At 37.6% G+C, this 24822-nt stretch overlaps 1 protein-coding gene across 4 annotated transcripts in view; it reads left to right on the forward strand.

Moving 5' to 3' along the window:
* Positions 1 to 24822, forward strand: part of ITGB6 (integrin subunit beta 6) — a 92989-nt gene that overhangs the window by 41461 nt on the left and 26706 nt on the right. For 2 of the 4 annotated variants that reach the window (XM_026674426.2, XM_087949870.1), the window contains exons 1-9: positions 3132 to 3432; positions 3962 to 4041; positions 12191 to 12395; positions 15047 to 15293; positions 16489 to 16654; positions 17282 to 17443; positions 19231 to 19326; positions 21810 to 21899; positions 24366 to 24500. In XM_026674426.2, the coding sequence (XP_026530211.2) occupies positions 3372 to 3432; positions 3962 to 4041; positions 12191 to 12395; positions 15047 to 15293; positions 16489 to 16654; positions 17282 to 17443; positions 19231 to 19326; positions 21810 to 21899; positions 24366 to 24500 (1242 nt within the window). In that variant the 5' untranslated portion in view covers positions 3132 to 3371. Of the gene's footprint in view, positions 1 to 3131; positions 3433 to 3961; positions 4042 to 4750; positions 4878 to 12190; positions 12396 to 15046; positions 15294 to 16488; positions 16655 to 17281; positions 17444 to 19230; positions 19327 to 21809; positions 21900 to 24365; positions 24501 to 24822 lie in introns of those variants that run through there. The other 2 variants (XM_087949871.1, XM_087949872.1) reach the window with 2 other exon arrangements.

Below are 24822 nucleotides of genomic sequence, written 5' to 3' on the forward strand. Positions count from 1 at the left end.
ATATAATCAGGGATGATTAAATGAATGATCAAAAACTAAGCAAGACTGATGGATGATGCTTTGAAGGGACTTTCACAGTAAACTATGTAAGCTATGAGTCTTGTCATGACACTGATCTTTGACTCATTCTTACTCTGACTCTATAAAGTCAGATACCTCCAGCCTGTTAAGGCATGGAGAGTCATGTCATCCAACAAGCCCCAATCTCTGATTTATTCAGGCCTCAATGGGTGAGTCAAGAGCAATATTATAGGAAAGCAAGTTTAATGTGATATGAATAACTTAAAAAAGAATTGTGATAAAAGAATTGTTTAGAGGTTGATATAACACATGAAGCAGGAGTTGTAATAGCAGGTTGTCTTGGAAGGAAACAGAGGTCAAGAAGCTTTCAGAATAATGTGATCCTTTAGATGCATAATTATGGTGTGCATAAGCGCACCAACATGCCTACTGTCCCTGTCCTATTGTTTCCTTTATTTTTATTTTTCTTATATGTATCCATGTATTCATAATTATGTTTTTACTTATACCTATTATCTTGTAAGCAATTGACAAACCAAATAAATACAAATAAAATAAATGCAAGACAAATTACAGGGTTCACTTCTGGAGAAGTTTAAAAATATGTAGTGTTTGCTAGAAGATCAGTCATGAGATATATGAGGGGTGGTAACTCAAAAGTTGAGAAGATTATTTAGAAGTTGAAAATCAAGTTCAATCCTTGGTCTCTATAGACAAAGACAGGAAAAAAAATATTTGCTGACACTTTGGAGACCCTGCCATTTAATGATACTGATTGGGTATGTTGGACTCATTGTATGGCTCATTAATGCTGATCAGCACTGATGTTTATCTAGAAGTAAAATGGTTTTTAAGAGCTTTGTTTATAACGTATTTTCATAGACCTAGGGTAGACCCACACTTTCTGCTTGATCGTTCACTAGTATGGGCCACTCTTGACAACTCCTCCCCACCTCTCCCAGCGCACTGCAAATTCATCCTTCCTTTGTGGTTTCCAGCTCTCATTCAAAACTGCTGTCTCCTGACCTTTCCACTCTGTAGGGCATTTCCAGTGCTTTGTTTCATTTAATAGTAGCCCCAGTTTGGGTTAGGCTAGCCTCCAGAAGTTGTGTGTGCTCCCTCACTGGAGATTTTAAAGAAGTAATTGGACAGCCATTTGTCTGAAATGGTATAGGGCATGTCGTCATGGCATCATCACGTGACCTATTGGGACGTTTTTCCCCATTTGCTAAACTGGGCGTGAGCGTGGCCAGCATGTGATGCATCTGGCCCATGGGCCTGGAGTTTGACAGCCCTGGTATAAGCTCTCCTGTTTGAGCAGGGGGGTTGGACTAGAAGATCTCCAAGGTCCCTTCCAACACTGTTATTCTGTCAAGGGCAAGTCACTCTCCTACGTAGCCATTCCATTCTGGGTTGTCAAGCTGCTATGTTCTCTGCAATGTTTTAAATCTTGCAATTGAATCAGCAATGACTCACATTCTCAGTCCTGGAGATTTGTGCTCTGGTTAGCCCTGACATCCCCCAGGGGGAAAACCTTTGCAGTTTCTATGGAGTCTTGCGTGAGGCATGCTTTCCTTGCTCTTCTATGTCCTGCTCACTGTTCTGTGTGTTTTCTTTCTCTTTTCTCTCTTAAAAAAAAAAGCATTTCAGCTGCCACATAGAAAGATGCCACTTTGCTTCTGCGAAGGTGATGTGCCGGTTGTCCTCGCCTCAAAGCTCCCAGGGACAGACAGGAATGTAGGAATGAGCGAACAACCTGCTTCCTATGGCTTTGATTCTTGTTGCATGGGAGCCAAGTGATGCTGGGGATGGGGGAAACAATAGACAGAGTCTGCATTAGGGAACATCAAAGGAGATTGCTAAGACATTTCTGTGGGTAAAATCAAAGGAAAAGCACAGGCACTAATAAAAATCCCTAAAAGAAAAGGGCAGGCACTGGTATACTGTACAAAGCTGCACAGGTGCCAGCCAACAAGGATTGGCTTCTCTCCATGGATAGGAAGGCAAGAAGCTGAGGAACAACATAACCCGTGCTCAGTGTCCATAGTCCCTACTTAACACCAGCCCAGTCCCATTGTCATCCCTCTGGAGTCTGACTGGAAATATGCTTTAACTGCAAGGAAGAGTGAATACAATTTAACAAAATCACAAAGTTGGGAAAGAAAAGTTTCTAGGAAGCTCTCAAAATGACCATTGCCGTCTTTTGGGCAATGCACTCTACATGGGGGCTACCTCTGAGTTCACCTGAATGCTACAGCTACAATCCAGCTGCAGCAACGCACTCTGTCATTGGGCATGTCTCAGTAGGCCCATGTGGCACCATTGCTCCACAAGCAGTGTTGCTAGTTGGCTTCCAGGTACAATACAAGGTGTTTGTTACAACCATGTCATAGGACATAATTATCCGCAGAACTGACTATCTCCGATTGCCCATCCTGTATGATCAGGGAAAGAAGGAATGCTTCAGGGCCCTTTCTCTGCTGAGATGCCTGTCCTCTGGGACAGGGGCCACCCCAAAGATTCATATGGCTTCCACCCAGATGATGAAGCCTCTAGAATTCTGGCTGTTCCACCAAGCCTTAGGTCACGAAAAGTGCTAAGCTAAGCGTTCAGTTCTACTTAACCGAGGACATGCATGGTTTGTGTTTTTTATTTTTCTATTGTTCTGGTTTATACAATGTTTCATTCTGGCTTTTCTATTTTTCCATATTTTTGTTAATGGCTTTGACAATGAGGTGGAAAGGAAGGCTATCCAATGTGCAAACAACACAAAACAGGCTAGGGTTTTATAATGTATGTTTTAAAATGACTATTGAAGATGAGGATTGTGTATAGATTCCTTTTCAAAATAAAATCCCTAGAATGGAGTTCAGCTAAGAAATTAGAGAGTTCGGCTGATGTACTAAGCTTTAAAAAGCAGTTGGCCTGCGTAAGAAAACTAAATGCATTATATTCCAATATTTATGGATACATATCTTACGGAGCTCTGTAAAACGAATCTCTGATCTGAAAAAAGAAAGAAAGAAAAAATTCAGGACTTCACCTGTGAGAATTGTTCCACCTTTCGCTGTGTACCTCTCTTCCTTATAAGGCAAACCAGGAAGTAAAAGGACTGTGCGAAATTCCATAACCATGCTGCTTGCTATCTATCAGGCTACCTGCTTAGGTACCAGGGGTTTTTTGTCGTTGTTATTTCCTTTATACCAATGTAGCCTTCTGTTAAGAGTCTTTGAAAACCTCCACAGTTTGAAAACCTTCAGCTGTATGTTAAAACAGCTTCCAAACTTTGCTTTTTCTGAGCTTAATTAATGTCTGATATATTTTGTGCCTGCAGCCAGAACTAAAAGCGAATGGGGATTGAATTGCTCTGTCTTTTTTTCCTATTTCTACAAAGGAATAAAAATGTACAAGGTAAGGCTAATTTTATATATGGAATACAAACTTAGGAGTGTGTATTTATTCATGTGAGTCTGTGTGATTTTGGGGTTCTGGATCTGATCTCTGCGATTATGATAAATATCTTGAAGAAATATAGCCCTACCGCCACCACCACCACCACCCCAATTTTTTTTTCAAGGACTTTGATCTGACTTTATGAAGAACGATTCAGTGTCAGGTAAACAGACCAGGTCAAGGATTAATATAAAAATAATATTAAAAGCTAGCTGCTTTATCCTAATTATCCTCTTGAATAAAGCATCACACTGATTTCAGTTAAAACTATTGTTCCACAAGGTTTATTTCTTAATTATTGAAATTTTAATGATTGTTTCCATCTGTTCTGTAAATGCCTAAGGGATTTTCCAACAAACAAGTAAAACTGGATTCTCTGACAAACTAACTTTGAGGAAGTCCGAACGCTGCCCAGAATGTTACAGTATGTACCTGACATAATTAAAGTATGAGCTAATCTAATACATTTCCTTGATGTGCCATGTAGGAAATTGTGATTCAGGGAGTGCCATGAACTGTGAAGATTGTTTGCTCTCTGGACCAGGCTGTGGCTGGTGTTTCCAAGAGGTGAATTATTTCAAAGACACAAAAATAATGACTTGATGTAATTACAAATTATATGTTTGTTAAATAATATACTATTTGTATTCTGAACTCTCAGCTCCAAGCCACATTCTTTAGGAGAAATGTAATTCAAAGAGTGGGTCAAAATACCTACTTTAGAATCAGTGGAAATTAGCATATCCATTACTTACTTTTCTTTTTAATCTCTAGGACCTAACTCTGATTCTAAGCAATCTTAAAAGCTTTTTATATACCTTTCCATTTAACAAAAAAATTAATTTGTGACCTAGCAGCTGCTTAAGAAAAGCAACCTCGAATTCAACATTGATGTGCTTTAAGGATTATTAACCAGGCTCATTAATCACTTTCAAACTCACTTTTCAAAGGATTGTTCATATGTATAATTAACAAGTTTGGGGCAAAGAGGAATATTATGGAAGAAATAGAGACAATTTAAATAGATAGGATATAATTGGGGCAAAAATTAATCTACAGAGAAGTTACGTAACAGCCAAAAAAGATGTTCTACCAAGGAACATCTTTGGTGGACTGATAATATTCTGAATCTGATCTTGCATCCATTAAAACAAGGAATGAAAAGAAATTAAATCTAATACCAGAGGGACACACTTTGCAACAGTTGTCTTTTTTAAGGATTTATTAACTAGCTAGAAATTGTCTAACATTTCCAATTCTATCTCTGCCAATAAAGAGACTAGAAACTTCTGACTCAGTTCAGCTGACCTAGTGATTCAAGCATGTGCTGAGTTCTCCTGAACCCAAATCATAGAGAACGGAATATGCTTCATGTAACAAGACTGGGGCACCTCCTTTGCTTTGTAAGTGAAAACAGAACTCAGAGATAATATAAATATGGTGTCAGACACCGGCTTCTGTGTGAAAGTGTGCATGATCAAAACTGCAGAAAATTAGTAGCTTTGGTTTGACTGTTTCTAAGTAACCGTATGACTTAATGTTTACACAATCTTGATTGTGCTTACAGAAAACAGTAAAACTTTTTTCTTACATTCAGACATTTTCAAATGAAGAAAGCATGCTTGGTCCTGTTTCCACATTCCATTATTTGGCATTTGTTATTGTTTTGGTAAATCCCAAACCTGACCCTATGAAAGAAACTCACAGTTAGTGATAGAAAACTCTGCTTATACAGTTTGCCTTTGTCTGGAATGTCCTCTTGAGGGAAAAAAAACAACCAGGAACCTCAATGACGAGGAAATACATTGGATGAAGTATGATCACAATGATTGCGGAGATGCTGCGAAGGTCGTAAATGTGAAGACCAGTCATAAGTCCCTTTTGTCAGAGCTGTCCTCACTTCAAATGGTTGTTAAGCAAATGGTCATAAGTCAAGAACTATCTCTATGGCAGGGCTGTCAAACTCCCAGCCCATAGGCCAGATTAGTCACGTGTTGGCCACGCCCACGCCCAGTTTAGCGAAGGGGGGAAAAGTCGCAATATGTCACGTGATGCTGCTGTGACAACGCGAGTTTCACATCTGCTCTGTGGCAAGGTCACCTATGGAGATCTAATGTGGCATTGCCAACAAAAGCAACAGCAAAGAAGTCTCTCTTCCTACACCATGCCATTCAGAACTCTTTGGCTGATGGATCTGCAACTTACTTTCCCTGCCTGACCAGGTGGGACGGGCTCAGGGGTGGGATTCTACCAGTTCGCACCTATTCGCTAGAACCGGTTGTTAACATTCTAAGCAGTTCGGAGAACTGGTTGTTAGAAGAAATTACTGGCCTAAACCTGTAAGGAAGGCAGGAAGGAAACATTGCTTAAGAAACTGCCTCTCCATTAACCCTTTTACATTCTTGGTAGGACTAGACTTCCTGTCTCTGGAACTTCTCTGGAGTTTTTTTCCCCTCCTTTGCTGGTACTTTGCTTGTGTGGAGTGACCATTCAAAGTTACAATGGCACTGAAAAAAGTGACTTATGACCATTTTTCACACTTAACTACTGTTGCAGCATCCCCACAGTCATGAGAGGCCAGGGGAGGAGATGCGTGCCTCGATGTGAATGATATTGAGTTGGCCACACCCAGCCAATAACATGACCACCAAGCCATGCCCACCCAGTCACATGACCACCAAGCCATGCCCATCAACTAAGCCACACCCACAGAACTGGTTGTTAAAAGTTTGAATCCCACCCTTGGATGGGCTGATGTAATGAGATGAAGATAGTTCCATAGGTAACCTGGCCCCATGCCATATCCCATCTCTTATCTCTAAGTAAATTCTTATTTGTTTGTTTGTTTGTTTAATTTATATGTGGCCCATCTCCACTTTCAAAGCAACTTTCCTTAAAGCCTCGTCGTTCAGTTCTGATCAGTGAAAGTCCATTAAGGATTATCAGAGATAACATATCAATTTTGACCTTGATCAAAATAAACCAACCTTATAGTCCTTCCTTTTATTTTTAATAATCTTGATCTATTGTTCTTTAAAATAATGGCCTAGAGCTTGATTTCTTTTCTTTTCTTTTTGTTCCTTCTTACGAAATTCTTCCAAATGTTAACAAGCCTCTTTTGTACAACCCATGTAGGCAAATTATCCAAGTCACTCTCTTGGTTTGTTGTTTGTTTATCCTTTTAATTATTAAGACATGCAGATGGTTTCTTTTTATGTCCAGAGTAACATCTTTTCCCATGTCATTCTTGTAGCCTATCATTTTTAAATGCAATTTCAGATCAGTTTCAGTCTTGAACAACAAAGCCTGTTCCTCTTCCATATCACCTTTTAAACAGTCTGTCTATAGAGGCACACACTTTTCAAATTAACAAATGAGTTCAGTGTTCAAAACCATCCTTCAATATGTCCAATATTAAAAATCTTTTGCTCTATTCTCTATTAGTAAGCCAAATTTAAGCTATTCTCCTTCAATTGTAATCTTTAATTCCTTCTATTCTCCAACCTTTAGTCTCATCCTATCTTTTTTAAAAAGAAAATTCAAAACAAAGGCATTTTCCCATAGGAAGGATTGTTCTAATTAATGCCAAAGTCTTATTTCAAATTCAAATGGACTCTTAGTCCATTTGTAGCTTTCTACAATTAAAGTTCTAATCACCCTGTTTATTTTAAAAAAAGTCCTTAAACTTGAATTTAATTTTTTTTTTTGCTAAGGATTGAAAGAAACTCTGATAGACCTGTAAAATTTGTCATTCCAAAGATTCCTAACAGTTGAAAAGAAGTTAACAAGTCATTTGGAACTCTGGTGGCGCAGTGATTAGAGTGCAGTACTGCAGGCAAACTCTGCCCACAGCCTGGAGTTCAATCCTGATCGGTTCAAGGTTGACTCAGCCCTCCATCCTTACGAAAACAAGGTAAAATGAGGACCCAGATTGTTGAGGGCAATATGCAAATAATGCTTCTTTATTTTAAACCACCCAGAGAGTACTGTAAAGCACTACGAAGCAGTACAGATAGTCCTCAACTTACAACAGTTCCTTTAGTGACTGTCCGAAGTTACAATGGCACTGAAAAAGATGACTTATAACCGTTTTCCGCACTTACAACCATTGCAGCATCCCCATGGTCATGTGATCAAAATTCGGATGCTTGGTAACCGGTTCGAATTTGTGACGGTTGCAGTGTCCCAAGGTCATGTGATTCCCTTTTGCAACCTTCTGATAAGCAAAGTCAGTGGGAAAGCCAGATTCATTTAACAACTGGGTTATTAACTTAACAACTGCAATGATTCACTTAACAACAGTGGCAAGAAAAATAGTAAAACGGGGCAAAACTCACTTAATAAATTTCTCGCTTAGCAACAGAAATTTTGGGCTCAATTGTAGTTGTAAGTTGAGGGCTAGCTGTATATAAGCCTAACTGCTATTGCTATTACCAAAAGAACATAGCTATTCTCTCATTTCTCAGAACTCTAAGCCTGCCAGAGACCAGTGGTTTGCAATGTCTTTGCAAGGAGCAATTGTTTGGAGCAATTGTGGGTGATCTCAAGTCCTCTCCTTGTCCAGAGAGGAATTCTGAAGAGCTGCTGTACTTGCTGGCTTTTAATTCCACTGTTGTCTTTGCTTTTAGCAGAGCTGTCCTCACTTCTCTATTTCTTCCCTGGAAGTCTAACAACAGTAGGTAATTTGAACTGATATCTTTTTGAAAGTCTGATTTCTAAAACTAAAAGCCAGCTTCCATTTTGAATAAATTCAGAAACAATGTTGCTTTTAGTATGAATAGGAGCAATGCCAATCTTGACTTAAAAGAAATTGTGTTGTTGAGAAAGTAAGCTTGGTAAAGGTATATTTATATTCTATTCATATAATTATACACTATGCCTTCTCAGTGTAGCAACTATTTTTTCCTGATCCATAGCCAGACCTTAATGCTATAAATGTAACTAAGCATGGGATAGTTCTTCAGTTCCCCTGTTCAAGAAAGATCCTAAGAATTTGTGTGTGTGTGTGTGTGTGTGTATGTGTTTGTGTGTTTGCCTTTGAGTCAATGTTAACTCATGGACAAATCCTTGCAGTTTTCTCCACAAGGTTTTCAGAAATCATTTGCCCTTGCCCCTTTCCTAGGGCTGAGAGAGAGTGACTGGCCCAAGGTTATCCAGCTGGCTTTGTGCCTAAAGCAGGACTAGAACCCCATGGGATTAATGTGATTTTCTTAGGGCTTATCTTCACACCTTGCTAACTGCAACTTAAATATGGCTCATTAATCATTTTTAAAGGACATGACATGTCCTCCTGGCCTTGGCTTTGTCTCTTCCGCAACCCATTGTGCGGATAATATAGGTTCAAATGTATCTGTTCCAGTTTGGAAGTGGTGATTTCCCCTCTTCTTCAAACACAAGTTTGTGTGAATGATCTGGGATGGTTCCTCGACAGGAATGAAGATGGCATTTGAAGGGGATGCAGGCAGGTTCTCTCTGTTCTTGTTGCCACCCATTTTAATAGGAATAGCCAGAGACCTTGGCTTCCGCAAAGGCACCTGGGGATTAAGGAAGAAGCACACTCAGCATGAGAGATTGTGGGGAGGCTGAGAGAGGAATGGAATAGAGAGGTGACAAAACAAACAAGAAACTGCAGGCAAGTGAAATGATAGCTTATCATTCTGAGAGATTCGTTCTTAATTACCTCAAAATAAATGAGGTTGGGAAATTCCTCTTCAAGTTTTCAAGATTCTGTATCTCCCTCGACTATCATTATCATTAAAACGTTGATTATATGCCATCAGGTTGGTGTTAACTGTTAGCAACTCCATAGATAACCTTCCCAGGATAGCATTAAAAATCCTTCACTGAAGTTTGTATAGTGCTTGTATCCTTGGTTTTAGTTCATTCCTCAGTAGGCATGCAAAGGCTTGTATGGTTTGCATCGGAAAAACATTTTGCCTGCCCATGTTGCGATTGTGTAGCCTGAGGCAAGTTTCGACTGCTGAAACCTATCCTCCCTGGATCTTAAAGTAGATTACTTCCAAGAAAACTCATATTTGGATGTCAGCCCTAGTAGGAAAATATTGGAGAGAGGGGGGAAACTAACCTTCATCTGTCCCCAAAAGGACATAGAAACAAAACATCAAGGTTAGTATTATCATGATGTGTGCATGCTTTTTAAGGGATTATCTGATTATCAATTGATGTGATCTGATAGTTGGACTACCTTTGGAGATGGATTTAGTGTTCTTCCAGAACACTAGGATTTTTTGCTCGTACAAGAAAACGTGTACAAAACCAGACAGGGTCTAATAATAATCATGCCCTTCATCAAACTCTACTTAACCAAGAAAATGGGTGGATGTGGAATGTTTCCTCCCTAGTCCAAGCCCATTCAGATTAAGCAAACAATTGGCAAATATTTCTCTACTTCCAGGAGATACTTAATGAGAGTGTAAACAGAGCCAGGGGAATCCACTAATCATTTTCCTTTACTTGCCCTACATTCAGACTATAAGGGTGGCACCAGTGCCAGGCCTGTTTCTCAGGCAAAATAGAATACAGCAATGAGATTCACGGGAAGTTGACCAGAGGTGGTATTCAGCAGGTTCTGACCAGTTCTGGGAACTGGTAGGGGAAATTTTGAGTAGTTCGGAAAACCAGTAAATACCACTTCTGACTGGAGATTTCACAGTATCCTTCCCCTGCCACTCCCACCAAGCCACACCCACAGAACCGGTAGTAAAAAAAATTGAATCCCACCACTGAAGTTGACGTGTTTCTGTGAGCACAGGTACAAGGAATGGGCACATTAGAGCAGGTGTAAATAACAGCCCTCAGTTTTCAAAACAAAGGGTAACTGATAATCAAGAAGCCAGAATGTTCTTCTTGTTCTTTTTATTGTAAGGTCATCATACAGTATAAAGATTCTTATGGAAAGGCATTGTTGCTGGTTTTAGTAAGGAAAAAAAAATACCTTATAGAGTCGATTCCATGGGTTTTCAGGAAAAGACAAGTGAGTGGGACGCTAGTTTCCTCCAGCTCCTTTTTTGCATCATTTCTAAAGACTTACACAGACGAATACGTTAGATATTCTGTTCCACAGATATTTCAAACGTAGACCCAAATGATTTAAATATGGGCACGCTAGCCAGGATTACATAAAAAGACTCCAGAAATATATATGTGTGCTTTATGTGCTATATTGCAAAATGTTAAACTGGGAATATTATTTCTAGGCTAGCTTACAGTACTTCTATTTAGCCATTCTATGATAAATGGAGTATTTATCGTTTTTGCCCGAGCAAAATCCTTTTTATTAATGAAAGATACCTAACCAGCGGTATTTATTTTATTTGTTTTATTTTATTTGGTTTTATCTATTTTATTTTATTTGGATATGTTGGATTTCAACTCTGAATCACCCAAGAAATTGCCCTTGGATCCAAAGTGAATTTCTACTCTGAAATATTTGATCTAATGTATATTTTTTCCAAAATGGTTTTGAAATTAGATCAATTCCATTATGTTATTGGTAGAAAATGGGGAAAATATTACTTTAAAGAAACACAGAAACTTTCCTAGTATGTCATTAGAAGCCTCTGATCAGTCAAGAGGATATCTTATCCGGCCTGTGGCTAGCCTAGCAAGGGTTAGGGGTAGGGTTAAGAAGGAAGCATAACCAGATGGGTTAATTCTATTGTATAGTTTGTTTGTTTTTATACTATTTATTTAAAACCTTTTCAATGAAATAAAAACAATACTTTTGAACCGAAGAGAGAGAAAATAAGGAAAAAGTAATAAGAAAGTGAAACATTTTAATGTTGTAAGCCTCTCAGAGTCATCTGTGTGTGAGTTGGATGGCCACGTTAATTTGTTCAATAAATAAAGAAAAGAAATAGAAAATAAAGAATATGAAAAAATGAATCTTCTTAACAGCAGTTATAAGTACATTTCTATTTTATTCTCTCTCTCTCTCTCTGTTCCTTCATAATTCTCTTTTTTTTTCACAATCTACCCTTTTCTATCTTCTATCTTCAGAGGGGAGGAAACCCAAAGAAAGTCCCCAAACGTAATGATGAAATATCATCCAATGCATGCACATAGCAAGAATTATTTCTTTGCTCTGTAAACACCCATTCTCATGATTAATAAAGGCCATTTAGCACTGCACATGGTTTTCGAGTTACAATGGTTCATTTAGTGACTGTTCAAAGTTACAACAGCACTGAAGAAAGTGACTTATAACCATTTTTTTTACACTTACAACCACACACGATCAAAATTCATGCTTAGCAACAGATTCATATTTATGATGGTTACAGTGTCCAGGGGTCATGCGATCCCCTTTTGCAAGTTAAGTGAATAGGGAATTAAGATTCACTTAGCAACTGAGTTACTAACCAAATAACTGCAGTGATTCACTTAACAACTGTGGCAAGAAAGGTCATAAAATGTGGCAAAACTCACTTTAAAAATATCTCGCTTAGCAACAATTGGGGTCAATTGGGGTCAAAAGCCAAGGACTAACCGTATATACCAATTTATACGTAGATTAAGTCAATTTCAACATGATCCATCTTAACATTGTTTGCCCCATGCTCTCACATACACATCTAACGTGACACACCTCATGGAAAAAGCATTATTGTATTTCCTTTAGAATTAGAGCCTTTCATTTAATTAAACTATTTTGTATTTCACTTGGTTTGTTTTTTGTTCTTCCACTCCTTTGTAGAATTTTACTGATTTATCTGACATTCATAAAAGGTGTGACACTCTTGAAAAGCTTATTTCGGAAGGATGCCACCTGAATTTCATTGAATTTCCCATTTCCAAAGTAGAGATCCATGAAAACAAGCATCTGAGTGATGGGCCACAAATAAATGGTTCAGAAGTTACTCAGATTTCTCCTCAAAAGATAACTGTTTTCCTGCGGCCAGGTAAGTTACATCATCACATCTATACAACTTTTTAAAATAGCTTGTTATTTATTTATTTGTGAACTGCCTCAATCTTGAAGAATTGTAAGAGTTTACAAAAAGCCATGGCAATAAAGTCAATGCACAAGTTGGTCTACAAAAAAAATCCGGTAAGGATTTGAAAGGAGATATCTGAATTCATTTACTAGAGAGTAAGCTTTGTTCAACTTAGGAAATCTATTTCTGAGTAAATACCTGGGGATTTTTTTTAATCAAGTGATAAAAGGACACCTGAGGCTGTATGAGACACAACCATTTCTGTAAAGTTAATATTTTGTTCACAATAGCTTTAGCAATTTCCTTTTTTCCTACTGCAATATTAATATGGCACAGAACAATAGAATCCATCACAACTTACAAGCAAATATCTATCATTTGAGCATATTATAATGCTCCTTCAGTCCAGATAGGTGTATTTGTTTAGCTATGATTGCAGCACATTTGATGAATAGATTTGAGAAATATGCAGGTTTGTAGCAGGGGAAATAGTAATTGATGAAAGCAGAAACAATTTACTAATGTTCTTCTCCAAAAGAGACCCTGTCTTTTCAAATAATTTCTCAATAAGTGATGTTCTCGTACTTTGCCAACATTACTAAATCTCATTAAATGATTTTCAAAAAAAAAAAGTGCATGTTGAATTGGACCCACAAGGAAACTGTCAACCAATACAGCTCATGAAGCAGAGGTATAACAGCTGCAGTCCTTGGAGCACACATAATTGCCCAAGCTCCCTAATACCCAACATGTGGTCTTGTGAACCATTGGGAGGGAGAGTGGCACAACCCTTTATGATGGATGGGAGGAGGGTACTTTACAGGCTGTAAAGCACTCATTCTGTGATCTTCATGAATGTGAATGGTTGTTAAGCATCATAATATCCAGATATGAGGGAGATAGGGAAATAGGCAGGCAGGCAGGCAGGCAGAGCCCAAGGTCACCCAGCTGACTTGATGCCCAAAGGGGGACTAGAACTCACAGCCTCCTCATTTCTAGCTAATGTATTCAATCAGCAAACTGGCTCTCTTGAACAGAATAAATGGATTTATTATTTGAAAGTAAAGTTATTCACTGGAACTCTTGTGTTGTCACTCTAATTCCTAAGAAATCTTGCTGATTTGAGCTCAGGGACCCTTATTCCTTGGTTTAATAATTTCCAGTCCTGATGATAGTTAAGAAGTCTGACCATAAAGCAAATTGAGTATGAGAGCCCCAGAGCACTGAGAGGCAATGGGAGTAAAAAGGTACATAGAACAAGGTGTGAATTTCATAAAACAAAGATGGCCACTGTCTGAGTTCACTGTTACCACAATTTATTTTTTTATGTGCCTCAGGGAGGAAATCATTAACTACATGGCCAGAAAATAGTTTTCAATATAATTTATATTAGTATATGAATTTAGGAAGTAGCAAGATCATATTTGACTAGTTTAACATTAAATATATACATATCTATTGTGTTTAATATAATATTAATCACATGTGCATTAATATTTAAAAGAAATACACTAAATAGTTTGAAATTAAATATAATAAAAATTTTGTTCCAGCCTCACCCACTAGTTTTTCAAATGTGGCCTATTAGCAAGTTGGGTTATCACAGCCCATCACAGAAGAATGAAGGTAGCTCAAAGTTCATATGGGGCCCTCAGGCCTAGAAACACCTGTCACTCAGGCGTTCCTCTGGAGATGTGCATGACAGATAAGAAATGCCACAAAGTATGTAACAATAGCATTGGACTTTGCCAATAACATGCAGTATTAGACCAAATACAGTCCTGTGCCCATCAGAAGTGTAAATATTTTCGAAAGAGTAGATATGTGATCTCAGGTGGCCCAAGCCTTACTGAAAGGGGTGCTCCCAATTTCTCTTTCTTTCTTTCTTTCTTTCTTTCTTTCTTTCTTTCTTTCTTTCTTTCTTTCTTTCTTTCTTTCTTTCTTTCTTTCTTTCTTTCTTTCTTTCTTTCTTTCTTTCTATGTGCATTGATTGCAACAGGCTTGATGCCATGCCTGACAGAACTGTTTTGACAAAAGAGCATTAGGCTGGGTGGAATTCTCTGCAATCTCATTTTCTGGAGGTATGGGAACCTCCAGACTGAGTGAATGAATGAATGAGTGAATGAATGAATGAACGAACAAATGATTACAGAGAGTGAATGGCACGTGAGAATGCAAAGTTTCAAAGTACTGTTTATTTTAGGTTTGCTGAAAAGTGATTCCATCCCTTCTCAGAACTAGAGGAAAAATATTGGTTATGAAACAAACCTTCTGATGCTTCTACAGGAAGAAAGTCTTCCTGGCCAATGGGATGGAGAAGGCAGTTTTTTGTTTTTTTTTACCGAGCTAGTCATTCCAACTTTTAATTTGTTGTTTCTTGTAGTAGTCTGTGTATAAAGCATATTTTGCAATTATACTTTGTAGATGTTTTTCACTATCCATATCAGACAATTAATTATTTTAAAAGTTAATGCTACTGCTGAGATATTCTTTGTCACAGAATAATACCATACAACATAGAGAATAAAGAGGCCCGGTCAATACTTGTACTTCCTCTTCCCTTTTTTAACCACAGTGGTTTGATCAGTTTTCTATTTTCCCTTTGGTTCCACAAGGAAATGAAGAAACGATACAGATCAACGTTCGTCAGACTGAAGATTACCCAGTTGATCTCTACTACCTCATGGACCTTTCAGCTTCTATGGATGATGATCTGAAAACCATAAAGGAACTAGGGTCCACCTTGTCCAAAGAAATGTCTAAGCTCACCAGTAACTTTCAGATGGGCTTTGGGTCTTTTGTTGAAAAACCAGTTTTACCATTCATCAATACTCTGAGGGAAGATCTGAAGAACCCTTGCCGGTTGGTAGAAAAGTTCAAACATTTCTTCTGACTCTTTAGAAATATGATTTGAATTTAAGTGAGATATCTCTCCTTGAATGCAGTTTGAAGAATTCATTGTTTCAATATAGGAATAGGGGGTTCCTCCCCTCCCCTCCCCTCCGCAAGGAGATAGGTCAAGGACTGCTGAAAGTGAGAAGTCACCTCCAGCAGCCCTTTCATTCATACACATGCAATCAGAACCCACTCACCCCACAATCTTATGCACACTAATAATGCATACTAAATCAACTCTTTTCAAGGCAACACTCTGGACCCACCTTTCATTATCCTTTCCAAAACTTCAAGATTGTAGAAAGCTTTGATGGATCAGATACATCAGCCTTATGAGCTCTCCAGTCCTGCTTTAATCATTCTGGTATTTTCCACTCAGGATGGTCTCTAGCCTAGATTTCAGGGAATCTGGTCTGGATATTAATTATTTATTTCAGTTTGTCCATCAGCTTTTCATTTATGTGAAAGTAGGGATGGTGATTATCTAGATTTCTGGTAATTAAGCTAAGGATGCTATGCTCCTTGAAAGGGCAACTGAGAACTTATCAGATGCAGCACCAGGATATTCCTCCAAGCACTGAGAAACTCCACCAGTGAAATATATTGACGGGACATTCTAAAGTCTATGAATTAACAAGATTTATTGAATTCCTCAACATACTCAAAGCTACAATAGATACAATACAAAGCTACAACTGTAGAATTATTCTGGTTCCCACTGATCTCAATAAACAGGAAACTACCGTCTACTTTCTGATCTGGCAAGGATAAATGACATATTTGTAAACCACTTAGAGAGGGCTGTAAAGCACTATGAAATATATAAGTATATAAGTATAAGCACTATTGCTATTTTTGATAATAGTGGCTTCTCTGCAAGTAATGCTACTCACCAAATGTCCTGTAATTTGCTTTATTTTGGAGCATCGATATGTAATCCGTTGTCCTAGAAATAGTGGGTTCAAAATCCTATCACTCAGTTACAATGTACTGAATTCACATCTTCAAGGAGATATCAATTGTATAAACTACAATTTATCTGAAGATTGTACTACTTAATACTAAAAAGAATAAAGGACCATATTAATTGCACCTCAATCCTAAAGCTTTTTAATGTGACCTCCATTGTTTTTTATAAGCACATAAGCATTTTATTTTACAGAAATGTTGCATTTGATTGCTTGCCAACATTTGGATACAAGCATGTTCTGTCATTGACAGACAATGCAGAAAGATTCAATGAAATTGTGAAAAAACAGAAAATCAGTGCAAATTTAGATACTCCAGAAGGAGGATTTGATGCAATTATGCAGGCAGCTGTTTGTAAGGTAAAGAAACTATATCTGTGTTTCATGCTGATTTGGGGTAAATGAAGACTGTCTTATTGCTTGCTTTACTTTAGACCAGAACATCCCATGTGAAAGTACCTCATGATGTTTGTGAAAAATTTAAAAACATGGCTGTTCCCCCAACTCTTGGGTTAGGGTGGGTGTTAAGCTCTCTGTAGGATATCATCTGTTTAAAGAATTACCTTTTGAAGATTTTGTGAATTGTGTTTTTACTGTTTTCTCTAAAAGCTGTATGCTACCCAGGTTCTTAAAGAGTTGTGCAGCCTTGTAAAGCCAATAAGTAATATTCTGAATGGCTGATTATGTATATAATTTATTATACTCTACTTCAAGTACTCAGATAATATGGCTGACCTTAACTGCTCTGCAGTTTCACTGAGGAGTGGTATTTACTACTTCACCTCAGGCAGCAAAATCTTATGGCTTGTCTCTGATAGTTCTTTCGAATACTAATTGTCATCCTTTTATAGAGTAGAGCTTGGCATGTTTTTAATCAAAAGAACAAGATAAATCGTATTTCATATTTCTGCATGCGATACCAAAATATTGCATAGATACAGCTTTACCTCATACTCCCTGTCATCACTTATTAATGTTGTACTGCAGGAAAAAATTGGCTGGAGAAATGATTCATTACATCTGTTAGTGTTTGTGAGTGATGCCGATTCTCATTTTGGGATGGATAGTAAATTAGCAGGAATAGTTATTCCAAATGATGGAAAATGCCACTTGGATCAACAGAATGAATACTCCATGTCAACTGTTTTGGTAATTGTTTTTTATTATTATTATTCAATCCTTTCCCATTCTCCCATTCTTGTACATTTAATCGTATTAGAAATTGCATTTGTATAACTCCATGCATTATGCCTTTTAAAGTATTCTAAAATGGATACAGAAAATATAATTTGTACAAGGCCATTTTCAGATGAATTAGAATAAAATTACCCTTTTACCACAGAACTGTATTTCATGCAGGGTTAGGAACAGCTCCCATTTGAAAACTATCCTACACACTACTTCAGGAAAATGGAAAGCAATAAAGTCTTTTACCACTACAGCAGAGGTGGTATTCAGCAGGTTCTGACCAGTTCTGGAGAACCGGTAGTGGAAATTTTGAGTAGTTCGGAGTCCCAGCTGATCGGCTGGGTCTTCCTTTGTTGTCCTGCACAGGAAAATGGAACTGGAAAGCAGGTTAGTGGGGTGGGTTGTAGAGGGAATGGAGATTTTGCAGTATCCTTCCCCTGCCATGCCCACCAAGCCATACCCATAGAACTGGTAGTAAAAAAAATTGAATCCCACCACTTCACTACAGGAACATTAATTTTCTAAATAAGAGGCATCCCAAATCTAGTTTAAAAAGCATCATCTTGTTATACCAAATTGAGATGGCTTCTCACTCCATTCCTGTATCATGGATTCTTAGAGTTGGGGGTGTCCTCATACTGTACTTCTTGCTCTATTTTTATAATTCTTCTGTATAAATTCATTTGCATACAAGCTCCACTACTCAATGATCTTCTCGGGGTTTTAAAGAATGTTTTAAAAACACACTTTATTGCTTGTTGAAGACCCCTCAACATAAGTCATTCCTTGCTCCAGTGTGGATGCTTATCCAAGTGTGATGAAGGAACTTTTTTTCACACAGTCTTTTTCAATCAGCACCCCAAATTTGTGAAAGTGTGAAAGTGCTGAATGCAGCCTTTCCCCAATTCTGCCCCCTGGGCTTCATAATTTTGTGTAGCAGACGCAGATAAACTTCAAATGAGGTTCCCTGTCTTTCTATTTACACAGCTGTATTTATTTATTTGTTAAGCTTCCATGTCGCTCCCATCAAAGCCTCTTAATTCCATACTGTATGAAGGTAAATATGTAACACGAAAAAAACAACAACAAATAATCAGCAATTTGTTCAGCTTTATCCCACTACAAGGTGCCATTTCCTCAAAAGCAATAATCAGGATTCTATTCCATTTGTATATTCCCACCTACCCACAAAAATCCAATTCTTCATTGCTTTCCAGAAACCGGATATGGTTGATGGTCATCCTTATCTGCAGATGCTGGCTGTAGAGCAGGGGTGTCCAGACTTGGAAACTTTAAGATCTGAGGACTTCACCTCCCAGAATTCCCCAGCCAGCCATACTAGTCTATTATAGAGAATTGGGCTACTGCCACGAAGACTTGTTCCCAGGAGCCCAGATATTAAAACTCCCTAATAAGAATCTACAGGAAGCCTTGAGATTGCTGTCTTCCTTAATAGAAATTTCAGTGTTTTTCCAAAAGGATTAGATTCTGCTTTTCTTAAACATGAGTTTACATTTTTCATAAAGGAAGAGCAGCCTTTGTTTAATTCCAGGGCTAGTATCTTTCTTCTAGCAAGGTGAAAGAAGGCATTATGGAGGATCCATGCTTTGATTAACCTACTGTGCCCTCTCTGCACCCAATATGTGAGCCTTTCATCTGACACTGTCCAGGTGCTTACCATGCACCAGTAAGTTATTTCTGAATTTAAAATTGATGTAAAGATCATTTTTCTTCTTTGATTTTCTCAGGAATACCCAAGTTTAGGACAATTGATAGAGAAGATTGTGCAAAACAACATTCTGTTAATTTTTGCAGTCACCAAGGAACAAGTTAATTTATATCAGGTAAGATCTCTAAACCTTTTCACATCCTTCTTAGATGGTCTCATCCTTTCGAGATGGTCTCTCAGGTGAGGGGACTGAGGTTATTTGAAGTTGCGCCATATTGTTTGTTGCCTGAAGTTCAAGAATTGCTGAGGCTGAACTGAAATTTTGGAAACTCCAAACGATTTGGCAGCACTGGCCACAGCCCTGTCCCAGTTGAGTTGTGGCAAAGGCTACTATCCTGGTGGATAACTAGATTAAGGAACCAACACCAAGGCTGGTACAGCTCAGCACAACATGATTTTCTATTTCAGCTAGTGACCCAGCCAGCTTAGACATTGTGGAGGTTTCTATAATATCCCTTGGTGGGGGTGCTTGGTTATGACACCCTATCTGGCTCCAGTAGTACATTATTTAGTTAGTGCCTGTCTTCTGGTGTTCATCAAAAATTTTGGTGGGCTTTTTTTTTTTTTTTTACATTGAGGAGAGTACATTGGATTGATGTGGACCCTGCACATTCCTGAACTCCTGAAGTCAGCAGTGTGCTAGTAAATGCTTTAAAAGCAGGTCTGCCAGTTCCATTGCTGCCACTGAGTTGTGCTGCTAGCTGCAGAACAGTTGATTGGCTCACAAGGCATTGTATCATAGCTTTGTTCTCAACTGGCTTGAAAACAGGAGTAGGTGAAAGTCACTGGCAATGGGGAGCTGAAGAAGCAGAGGCAACATTTGCACAAAAACTGTGTATTTCAGCCAAAGTTCTTCTTACTTTTTAAAATGTTATACAACACAGAGGGGCATAAAGAGTTGAATGGCCTTCTAAGTCAAATAAATGAATATTAAGATGAAAGGGATGGATGGTAACCAAAAACAAAACAAAACATTCAACGTTCTAATCAGAAATGTTATTAGATTCAGAATCCTAATCTCATTGAAGTAGGATAAATTTAGCACGTATGCAGGTACTAAATCTAATTCCACCCTCAATGTTAGAAAACAAAACACAAAAACAGCAGGGATTTTATTTTAAAAAGGGAAGTTCTGAACATGACAAAATCCGATTTCATGTTCTTGGGGAACAAACAAAAACACCTGGGAACTCTGACATGACAATAAAAATAATGCAATGTGAAAAAGTGTTCGTATAATATGGAAGTACAGAGAGATAGCAAAGGATGTAGAGTTCTAAAGAAAATGTGATTGTTTGATCAGTGAGTGGTAACTCTCTCAAGATTAAATAATATACGGAGAAAGCCAGAAAGTCCTTATCTAAGAACTTGTCCATCCATTCTCCACCCACCCTCAGCCTTTCATTTCTTGAATGGACTGAATTTCCCTTAGTGTTCAATCATGCCCTGAACGCCTTTCAGATAAAACTGTCAAACCATATATGCCTCATTAATAATGCCATGTGTGGCTTACAGTACATTCCTATCCACATCTGTATGGAAGGAATTCCTGTTGAGGTCAGTGAAACTTCAAGAAAAGTAGATGCAATCTTACAGCCTTAGTTTAATGATGAAACAGAACCACATGTGGCTCCTGGGCAGCTGACCACATGGAGTTGAGAGTTGGGGGGTTTATACCTCCTCTTAGAAAGCCTAAGAGGAGGTATAAACCTCCCAACTCTCAACTCTGCACTTTAACTTCCTGTTCCTGTGCAAGAACATGTATTTTATTGACTGTTAACAGATTCCCATGAGGCCATTCAGGGGTTATGTAGGGGTCATAGCTGGCTCTATAGACAAAGTACAAATCCTAGGAGTTTGTCTGAGCTCCCAAGTTTGGTTGAAATTCTGAGATGATGCAATGGCTGAAATACCCTTAGGAAATTGTGCAATGTAGTGAGCTCTGTGTCTTCTGCTAAATGGTAGTGGGTTAATCCTATTATGTCCTGAAGGATAATCCCATCATCCTGAAGCTAAAGGTCTTTTGTTTTGTAGATAGGCTGGCAGTCTTTCTTAATAGGCACAAAATATCTGCTGAGGGGAGCTATTAAGAGTGAGTCTGCTTCCTGTCTCTAAAAAACATGTTTCCATTTCTCATTTAGGGAAATATAATATCTTGCCTTTTTAATATTCCTTAAAATATTTCATTCTTTGTGGGGGGGGGCTTCCCACAATAATAGATTTCTACCCTTGCGGCATTTTTTATTGTTATGTAGCAATTTTGCAAATATAGAGGTAGAAGGTTATAAATTGTGAACTTGCTTTGCAAGGAGGGAAATAATTATTATTGATGAAGCATATTTATCAGTATTCAACCAGGGAAAATATTTTACGTGCATGATTGACATTCTTTTTATACACTTTTTTGTTGTTATCTACTCTCTTTTTCCTTTTTTAAATTTTATTTTGTATTTTAACTTTGGAAATAAATATGTATCAGGTAAAAATATCAGAGTTGGTCCCTTCATTTATTGGTACATATATTTTTTACCATCTATCAGGTGACCTTATACATTTGATTTCTTTTTCCTGAGGGAAGGTTATAATTCTGTTTTGCAGCAATATGCAGATCTTATTCCTGGAGCTACTGTTGGAACACTACAGCATGATTCTGGAAATGTTCTTCAATTGATTGTAGAAGCGTATAAGGTATGTAAAATGAACAAGAGTTGCCTTATCGGAAAAATGGGTGGCATATAAATAAAATAAATAAAATAATACTAGTAAATTTTCATATTTTTGTAATTTGATGGAAATAAATTAATTTGGTCATCGCATTCTTCTCTCTCTGAAGTATTGGTTATGTCCAATGTTTCATTAGCAAATAAAAAACTCAGACAAACTCATAGAAACTATAAAATATAGATTACAAGCATAAATCACTATGGCTCGTTTCAGAGATTATGGTTGGGAAAAAAAAGAGACTCCTTTCTCAGCATATGTGATTTTAGCCAGAAGCTCCACTAATACAGTTTTATTTGCACAGCAATAAGTTTCTAATGCTCTTTCTACACTACACATTTCTCTTATGACTGCTTCAGCCCAGTCTTTTTAAAAATATGTTTTAGACCAGTTGGTTGAAAGCAGAAGGAAACAGATCCAGGCTGAATATTAGGAAGGATTTCCTGATGGTATGAGTTGTTAAATACGGGTGTTTCAAAAATGTCAGATTTTAGAGACTGGCTGAATTTTCTGCTTTTCTTTGGGATATACTGTACCAATCTGAGGGTGGTCTGGCAGTTTGTGGACCTTTTTTCTTTTCTTTTCTTTTCTTTTTTTGAGCTCGTGGTTTGGATGTGGTCTGGCCCTGAAACACTATCAACTACTTTATATTTTAGAAGATTTACTTCCAAAAAATTGTTGGACCATCCTAGAACAACCAGAACAGTATAATCTGGAAGCAAAATTGAATCTCATCTTTCTCAGAATATTCTATTTTCAAAATAATACATTTTACATCCCTCGTATTAAGTAATAGAACAGACTATACAGAGCAAAGGTTGACTCTTTATCTTACAGAACTGAGCCAAATTCAGTTAAATGAATTCATTTTCATAGGCCAATTCTATGGCTATTGATAGTAAAAAATATCATAATTTCAACGGAGTTTTCCATCACTATGTGAAAGGGAGGGGAGGGGAATGATTCATGAAGCCACAACCCAAGTTGGCAAATCATTGTTAATACATCAGGCAATCATCCATTCTTAATGGACTAAGTAATTCCCCTCCACTTCACCAAGTTTCATATTTTAAAACTATTAAAAATATGGTGACACTCCCCCACCAACATAACAGTAATGTCACATTATGCCTCATTTTCTAAAAATGCAATCACAATTGTCCTTTGCACTCAAAAAGAGAATTCACTTAAAGTTCTTTAAAAGTGATTAGGGGTTTCCATTTTAAAATTGCTCCAATGATGGAAGCATTTTAAAATTGTGGCAGAAATTCAAAAGGTTATTATTCACAGATGCGTTGACCTTTCAAATAAGCACAGGAGGGAAGTCTGAATTGTCAAAATATTTGTTGTATGGTCTTCTCATATTCCCTTCCAATCTGAGTCATAGGTTTTAGCAAGCATATAAGTACATGCCTTGAGAAATTAAAAAAAAATTGTAAAGAATACTAATCAAGTGTTTGATGTCTTTAAACTATTCCAAGTTTACCCTATATAACATACAGACTGGTAGAAAATCAAGTTATTAAAAAGAGCAAGACTGCTACTCCAACATTTCTTTTTACTAAGCAGTTAATGTTCAAAAGTATGCCAATGCATTCTACTTCTGCTTTGTTGAATAAATCAGAATTGGTGACATTCACACAAAGGACACATAAAATATGGTTTACAAAAACAATAAGTTCTCACATTGCCCTTTACCAAATAAGCCATATTTAGGCTTAATACAGTTTGTGAAACCATCCACTTTTTCACATACTCGCATACCTAAGCAGCCTTTCTCAACCTTTTTGCCCTCCAAATGGTAATGCAGCTTGTGGGTAATAGAATTTGTAGTCCAACACATCTGGAGGATATCAAGAAGACTGCTATAAGTATTGACAGTTTTTCTGAGGTTTATACATTTTAGGATGAATATTGGAGAATATTTTCATTTTCACTGTAGCTATATATGTACATACAGTACTTTATCAGAGGCTATAGACCAGACTATAACAATGGCAACTCATCACTATAAATAAAACTATTTGAAAGGGGAAAAAAACAGAAAATAAAAAGAAAATATGGCTTAAAAACACAAATCACTGAATCCAAAAAAAAAATTGAATGGTAATAAAATACCTGGAGATGCTATTAAATTGATTGTTGTCCAAACTATGTGCAGTTGAGCTTCTCTAAGCAGAATCTCCTAGGGTGCCACCTCTGAAAAGCCCCTGTCTCCCATAAGCTCTTACTGCTCCATATTTAATAATTATAATTTTAATAATAAATAACTTATTACATTTATATGCTGCCTCACTGGCAGCAACTTTGAGCTTCCTTTCTTAGAGAAGATCTGGCAGACCCAATCTTCGGATCCAGGAAGGATGCTATCGGTTATACAATTATAAGGCATTACTTTTCCAATGACATGGTATTGACTATTGTGTCTTTAAGTCACTCAGGTCTGAGATAGAGCTGGAGGTGCTGGGAGACACAGATGGATTAAAACTTGACCTTACTGCCATCTGCAGCCATGGCTCTGCCTTTCCACACCAGAAGAAATGCTCTCATATTAAAGTTGGAGAACAGGTAAGTAGATTATGATTTCATCAATGTAATTTCCCATTGCAAAGTCAATTACAGTTGGGATCCCTGAATGAGATTTGGCATAAACCTGTGACCCGCTGAGCATTGGTAAACTTACAACTCCCAGGATTCCTTTCCATTGGCTATCTTGAACAGGATTGCTAGGCACCAAAGTTCTACAACTTCTGGAGAACTACAAATTGCCTTTCATCCCAATCTTAATATGGACTCCCAATTGGTATAAATTAGTGGTCAAGAGATATTGAGATATTGAAATACATTGTCACTGAAGCAAGCCATTAGTTGGCAAGCTCGGTGCTTCTTC

Source organism: Notechis scutatus, chromosome 1 (assembly GCF_049901735.1).
Source record: "Notechis scutatus isolate UNSWTSFEM ecotype Mainland chromosome 1, rNotScu1.2, whole genome shotgun sequence".
Taxonomy (NCBI): Eukaryota; Metazoa; Chordata; class Lepidosauria; order Squamata; family Elapidae; genus Notechis; species Notechis scutatus.